At 36.2% G+C, this 7,384-nt stretch overlaps 1 protein-coding gene across 2 annotated transcripts; it reads left to right on the plus strand.

The window, feature by feature from the left end:
• The first annotated feature begins 3,697 nt into the window (after positions 1–3,697).
• Positions 3,698–5,757, plus strand: LOC311298994 (ladderlectin-like). 2 transcript variants are annotated; one of them, XM_084422377.1, is made up of 6 exons: positions 3,698–3,787; positions 3,924–4,002; positions 4,251–4,345; positions 4,918–5,043; positions 5,220–5,331; positions 5,508–5,757. In XM_084422377.1, exons 2-6 carry the CDS (start codon positions 3,939–3,941, stop codon positions 5,573–5,575), a joined length of 465 nt encoding a protein of 154 aa, XP_084278503.1. In that variant the 5' UTR covers positions 3,698–3,787; positions 3,924–3,938; the 3' UTR covers positions 5,576–5,757. The 2 variants fall into 2 exon arrangements, with proteins under 2 accessions (XP_084278503.1, XP_084278504.1); XM_084422378.1 differs by having other exon boundaries at positions 3,748–3,787; positions 3,935–4,002.
• Positions 5,758–7,384: the final 1,627 nt, after the last annotated feature.

Genomic DNA, 7,384 nt, shown 5'->3' on the forward strand with positions numbered 1-7,384 from the left:
TTACCACTAATATTTTTGGACAGGAGACCTCAGAATTTGGGAAAAAGAACAAAAAATGTTTTCCGCAAAATAAACTGGAATGGTAAACAATTTGTTTTCAATTCCTGCTTTGAATTGTGTTCTAAGTCGCAGAAATCACAATCTATGTGCAAAGAAAATATTTTCATACGAAGAATGATCACTGAGCAACATGGGAATCATTCAGCTCCCTAGGTCATAAATTCAGGCACTAGTATTGACACTGACTCACTACACACTGGGAAACTGATGGCTCTATGTCCAGTGAAATGGCAATGTCCTCGTTGTACAAATTCACTACTGGCATTTATGATCAACAGCAGCACAGACATTTTTCTGATATTATTTGTTTATGTTATTTAAAAGTACATTATGATAAATACTTTGATTGTTACATAATGTAAGAGATCGACTGAGCCAAGTTGAAGTGAGACGAACCCAAGTGCAGCTTTATTGAAATAAATTCAGAATGTGAACAAAACGATAACTAAACTGAAGATGAAACTCAGGAACAGCGGTAACAGGGAACAATATGAGACAAGAGATAATGGGAACATGAGGGCTATATAGACACATGGACTAATCACTAAACAATCACTAAACAAGATAGATGAGACACAATCAAGACAATATATTAATGACAACATAGGACACATTACCTGTCTAGCTAGGTATATTTATGCTAACCTAATAAAATACATAATTAAGTATGTATTGGCTTAAGTGATTGTTTCACACTTCAGAATTTCTATCAAGGGAACATAGGCTGCATCTGAAATGGCATATTTCCCTACTATATGGAAGGAAAACAGTATGTGACAAAAGTAGTATGTCTGAATTCACAGTACTACGAAGGCAGAGAGAGCTCAACGTGCTGCAACTGAAGAAAACACATGCAAATAGAAAAACACCCGCAAATACTCCAAATACTCACAACAGAACCAAATACAGAAACGTGCTGCAAAAGTTCTCAACACAACGGAAATGTTTCCAGAGGACCCCAATAAGTGACGTTTTCTTCAGTTGCAGCGCGTTGAGCTCTCTAGGCCACCGTACAGTAGGCTACTCATAAAAGAGTAGGCAAAAAATACTGCATGACCTACTATTTCTGGCAAGATTCTGAAGAGTGCATACTGGAGAGGATTTGTGAATGCCAGTGAAGCAACACAACATGATAAGGACAACATGGCAGATGTAGTATGTCATCCATACTACACACATTCATACTATATAGAACATAAGTACTTATTTAGAATAAGTACTTACTCAAGAGAGTATGCGATTGTGGAAGCAGCCATAGTAAGCATCGATGCTCTTGGTTTTCACAGCGCATTGTAGGACTTTTCAGGGAACGAAAGTTTCAGGGCACTGGAAGGATTTTGCCATTGAGACAGACTCCCTGATCAGTGCCCTGACTTTTGAATTAGGGAACTGATTGAGACGCACCCAACATACACTAGACTCATTAGGCTGTCAAACGGTATATTGGCCAGGTTAAATATAGTTCCAGTGACAAAGTAGCCTACTGTAGCCCTAACCATGGCCGCAAACAAGTGTGCTGCTGTTGTGCTCAGTACATCTCGTCCTGATCAACTTCTGTTGCTGTATTCCATTGAGTTTGATATAGAGTTTGATGTTCAATATTTTCATAATGTAGGTGTCACAGTAATGGTAATGCAGCCCGTTCTCATCCCAAGGCGTCATATACTGACGCTTTTGACATTTCGTCTACATCCAACGCACATGTCACCCTTTAGCGTCAATATGAGACGCAGATAGATATGGGCCAGAAGGCGCCTCCTAGTGGTCTAACCCTAACCCTAACCCTACCCCAGACCTAAACCTACCCATAACCGAACAAAGCTATCTGCGTCTTGTATTGACGCTAAAGGGTGTCATGTCAGTATATGACGCCCTAGGATGAGAATGCGTTGGAATGGAGCCTGTTTAAGAATTCCTAAAGCCTAGTTCACACTACATGATTTTAAGCCCGATTTAAGCCCGATTTGCAAATCGTTGAGCTTGCCGACAGGTCGGGGTGTTATCGCATGCAAATCGCGGGGGATTAGCGGGCGATGAACGCTCGCCAATCTGTTAGTATGAAAGAGCCAACAACGCATCAAAGACGCTCGCAGACGCCTCGCCTCGCCCAGAAAAATATCTAGCATGCTAGATATCCAGAGCTGTCGGCCGACTCAACCTCACTGATGTCATGAGCTACAGCCAATCAGAGCAAGGCATGGGTTGAGGTCACCGGGTAAATACGCGGTTTTCAAATAAACACAGAAGAAGAAGACGAGTTTACAGAAAGGATTTGGATTTCAGGATTTGGAGCAAAATTTAATTGAACTGTGGCAGGAGCATGAATGCCTTTATGATGTTGGACATGAGATGTACCACAACCGCTCCGAGAAAGAGAAAAGGTGGACGGAAATTACAAACGCTCTCAAACAGCCAGGTGAGCAAAATGTTATTTTTACATTATCTAAATGTTATAGGTTGAAATGTAAATTAAATCTTTTTACTGCGCTGTTTCGCGTAATTTCCGGTTCGTTTATCGCGTGATTTTTCGTGTGATGTGATTGTAGATTTTGCAAGTTCAACATGGGTTTTAGGTCGAAAGTTGAATGAACGAGTACTTATGTCGTTTTGATTTCTTACAGGTTGAGTTGTTGTTGCCCATAACACGCTAGCATTCTGCTAATGACGTCAGCATTCTGACGTCATTGACATTTTGAAAGACTTTTTTAAAGCAAATAAGTGACTCTAAAAAATCTAACACCCAGCAATGTGTAATTTCTTTGCATCTCCTTTCGAATACAACATTCAAATTACTAGACAAAAAATTATATCCTGAGAAAAGTGGATTTTGAGGGGTATACTGCCATTGACCTCCATTCATTCTGCACTCGTCCTGTGAGCGCCCTCATATGGAATCAGAGTGGAACTGCAACCAGTTCAGAAGCCGGAAGTGTAGTGAGAGTGAAACTTCTCGCCATATTAGACATTCTCTGATAGAATCGTTGGGTGACAGAATTGTTGTCAACTCGTGTAGTGCGTTACCTCCTGTTGTGGATCAATCACGTTGTGTCGTGTGGTGTGAACAGCTCAACAACTTGAACACTCCTGATTTCACAGAGAGCAAGTCATGTAGTATGAACTGCACAGTTCAGCCCGACGTTTTAAAGTCATGTAGTGTGAACTAGGCTTAATGTGTGTTTCTAATTCATTCTATGAATTCATTCTGTTCTGTCTTAATTATCTCGTTAGCTCCTTGGTTTGCCAGTGTATTTAAGTGTATTGTGGTTGTGTTTGTGGTTATTCTCCTGATCATTGTTTTGATTCTTGGACTAAGTATTTATTTTGAGTATTTCCTTCGTTGTGCACTTCATTACACAACATTTTTTTTGGGGATGTTTTTTAAAGCTTATACAAAAGAAAGTGACTATAATTTGTAATTTATACCATTTTAAATATTTAATGTGGGAAATATCCCTTATGAACCCTTATTTAACAACTATAAATATTTAAAATACTTAAAAATAAATATTTAGTTTATTAACATTTACATTTCTACAGGCTTATCGTATCTCATTCTCCAATATTTGGAATTTATTTCATGTGAACAAAAGTATACATACCAAACAATCACATCCTGTTCATTCTCGTGACTTTAAGTACACATTGAGTGACAGTAAAGTATAAAAGCAGGGCTCTTTTTGGAACTTCACAAAAACTTCCTCTGAGATTCAACTATCTTAAAATCAAGGTGAGTTTTTGGAACAGAAACCTACTGAATAACATTTTTAAAGTATCTTTTTGCTTTGTCTTTAAAATGCATTGAGAATCCACAGTGTTCAGCATATGAGTACAGACATTTAACCTTTCCTGCTTATTCATTTTAGGTTCATTTCAGGTTCATGATGGCAATGCTGAGAAGTCTAATTCTTCTTTTCATTATCTTCTCCATGGGAAATGCAGAAGGTAACCTTTACAACCTTAAACATTTAATTGTAAAACCCTTATAGGTAATAGAGCATTTTGGAAATGTACAACATTCCATTTACTATTATTTGCATGATTAATGAGGGATTTACAGTGTCAAAGTACAATTAATTTCAGCACATGATCACACAAACATAAAATAAGCTACATAAAATAATACAAATTAAAAACATTCTTTTCTGTGAGTATTACAAAAGCCCTATAACATTTATGTACTGGATGCACAGTTAATTTAGTTGAAAAATGCCCCTATGGATGGACAAATTTTGGACTCCGGTGCTACAAGTACTTCTCTCAGTCGGTTACCTGGATCACAGCAGAGGTAATGTATTAGTTACAACAAGGTGATGTGGACAACACTTTTTATTAGGTGTCTTTACATCTAAATAAATAAATAAATAGTTTGGTACAATGCACTTAATGTGTTGATGTAAAACACTTTTGCTGCTATTGAGGTGGGATATGGGTTAAGGACAGGTTAGGTTAGGGACAGGTTTGATGGTATGGTTAGGTTTAAGGTTGGGTTAAGGTGTAAGGGACGGATCAACAGTGTAATCATAGATCTAATTACAGAAATTAATTACAGCTGTATTAATTGGATGCAATTTTTTTAAATATAAGTACAATGCAAAAACATGTATGTACACAATAAGTGCACTGAAACAAATGATTATTTTAAATGTTAGTATTAGTTAAAGACACTTCATATAAAGATTTTTTTTTAAGTAAAACTTTCTTTTCTGCAAATAAATAATACAGAAAACTGATACTGATCAAATAATCAATCAGAGCAGACTTGTTTACTAAATTACTAAAATGTAGTTTAAAAGTTCACTTATGCTTTCTGCTAAAAAGATTATATTTTATATTGACAAAAAAAATCTTTCTCTTCAGAAAAACTGTCAAACTCTTGGTGCAAATCTTGCATCTGTGCATAGTAAACCGGAAAATGATTTCCTGCTGAGTCTGTTGCCTTCTTCTTCCACATTATTGTGGGTTGGTGGTCATGATGGTGTACAAGTAAGTTAAAGTGTGCCCTAAAGAGACCCATTTGTTTGTCTAAACTAAATTCCTGCTTGAAACAGTAAATGCAATGTTTCTAATGAAGATGGTTTGACTTCAAAGCCAAAGTTAATTAGCTTCTTAAGTCTGACTACAGTAGTGCACTTTTTGTATTCATTCTCTTCACTCATTAGGAGGGACAGTGGTTGTGGAGTGATGGAACTGTGAATGACTTTACCAACTGGTGCTCTGCAGAACCTAACAATGCCGGTGGTTCAGAGAACTGTTTGGAGATCAACTGGACCTGTGAGAATACACTGTTTTTTTTTTATTTAATATAATTTACAATTTGATATTATACGGTAACATGAAATGACTCATTTGGATTTCACAAAGTACTTTAAGTTGAACATTCTATTTTATTTTGATTCTAACACCACTATAATGATCAGAATAACTTATTTCATTATTCCACCCTACAGCTAACCGTTGCTGGAACGATGCAACCTGTTCAGGCTCAAAGAACTATATTTGTGTTGCGGACGTGTGAGATCATATGCAGTCATCCTGCTCCACATGTACTTTGATTGTACTACATTTACTTTTTCTGATCTTATATTTACAAAAATGTTATTCTGAAATCAAATCTCTTCTAAACTTTAATCTCTTCTCAATATTTTCTCTGTAACACTCCTCAGTTTAATAAAAGCATTGATAAAGCAAATCATGTGCATTGTGGACAATCAAATTAATGTATATAAAAATATAAGTATATTGCATAGCAAGGTTTGAGGATATGGTTAGTAGAATGGCATTAAATGAAGTCATCATCAGGATAGGGGTTAAAGCAAGCTGCACACAGCTGCTTCATCATTGACAAACACTAAAGACGTCTGTTTCCGACAATGAATTGTAAGCAAATTTGGACTTCATCCAGGGCTCTTTTTATTTTCTGTCTTATAAAATATCCCATTACTTACAATATCTCACAAAAGTGAGTACACCCCTCACATTTCAGCAAATATTTTAGTTTATCTTCTCAAGGGACAATACTATAGAAATAAAACTATATTTTAGAGTAGTCAATGTGCTGCTTGTAGCAGTATATATTTACTGTCCTCTGAAAATAACTCAACACATACAGCCATTATTGTCAAAATAGCTGAGAACAAAAGTGAGTTTTGTGTGTTTGTGTTTGTGTGTGTGTGTGTGTGTGTGTGTGTGTGCTCCAACGATTCAGTTTCAATTCAGTTCAGTTAATCTTTATTAATTTCGCGAAGGCAATTTGGTTGCAGCATACAAGCATGTCTCACAAGACAACACATACACACAATACAGGGGAAGAAAATAAAAAATAAAATAAATAAAAAAACATTTTCCTTACTAAAAAGAATTTTCCTTTAATATAAGAACTTTACAGCTAAGGGGATAAATGAATGTCTAAACCAATTTGTTTTACTATTAGGAGTTCTATACCAAATACCTGAAGGGAAGAGTTAAAACTCGTGATATGTGGGTTCGGAATCATCTAACAATATGCTCTGGGCTTTACCCAAAACCTGTTTGTGATATAGCTGGGCCATAGTCATTTGCTTCTTACCCGTTATTTCACTTTCCTGGTTTACAATCCTCTCAAGACAATTCTTGTTTTTCGCATTTAGAGAATTAAACCAGCATAACAGTGAAAAAGATAACAGCAACTCAATATAGGATCTGTTGAACATACACATCAGTGTTTTATCCACGTTAAATGACCTTAGTTTCCGCAAGCAATAGTCTTTGCTGCCCCTTCTTACACAAAGCTTCAGTATTTGGAAAAAAAGACAATCTGTTATCTAAGACAGTACCCAAATACTTGTACTGTTCAACACTCTCAATACCCACTCCATTAATACTTGTTTGCTTATACTGAATAGATTTCCTCCTAGAGCTAAAATCAATAGTCATCTACTATTAGATAGATTTTGATGCTATCATAGTCGTGCCCCTAGCACTCCCATTCAAAAGGCAATTTGACCGAAAACAAAAATATGGTCAAACTTAAAAGTGGCGTTTCCATTCTAATTATGCTTTATCTCAATCGATTTGGTACATTTCTCCAAACTCAGGTAACAGCTCTCAAAACAGTTAACACAGCAAACTAAACACACTCTTATGTTGGCGAAACAGTTAAAGGATTAGTTGACCCCAAAATGAAAATGTCCTAATAATTTACTCACCACAATACTATTTGAAGTACTATTCATATTCATCAGAATGTTATTCATATACTATTCATATTCACTGAATACTATTACTATATACACTCACCTAAAGGATTATTAGGAACACCATACTTATACTGTGTTTGACCCCCTTT

This window comes from Rutilus rutilus (assembly GCF_951802725.1).
Source record: "Rutilus rutilus genome assembly, chromosome: 10".
NCBI classification, from domain to species: Eukaryota; Metazoa; Chordata; class Actinopteri; order Cypriniformes; family Leuciscidae; genus Rutilus; species Rutilus rutilus.

Coding starts and splice junctions, on each gene's coding strand:
- LOC311298994 (XM_084422377.1), top strand. CDS start 3,939: ATGATGGCAATGCTGAGAAGTCTAATTCTTCTTTTCATTATCTTCTCC. Junction 5,044..5,219: donor GTGGTCATGATGGTGTACAA/GTAAGTTAAAGT, acceptor TTCACTCATTAG/GAGGGACAGTGGTTGTGGAG. Junction 5,332..5,507: donor TTTGGAGATCAACTGGACCT/GTGAGAATACAC, acceptor TCCACCCTACAG/CTAACCGTTGCTGGAACGAT.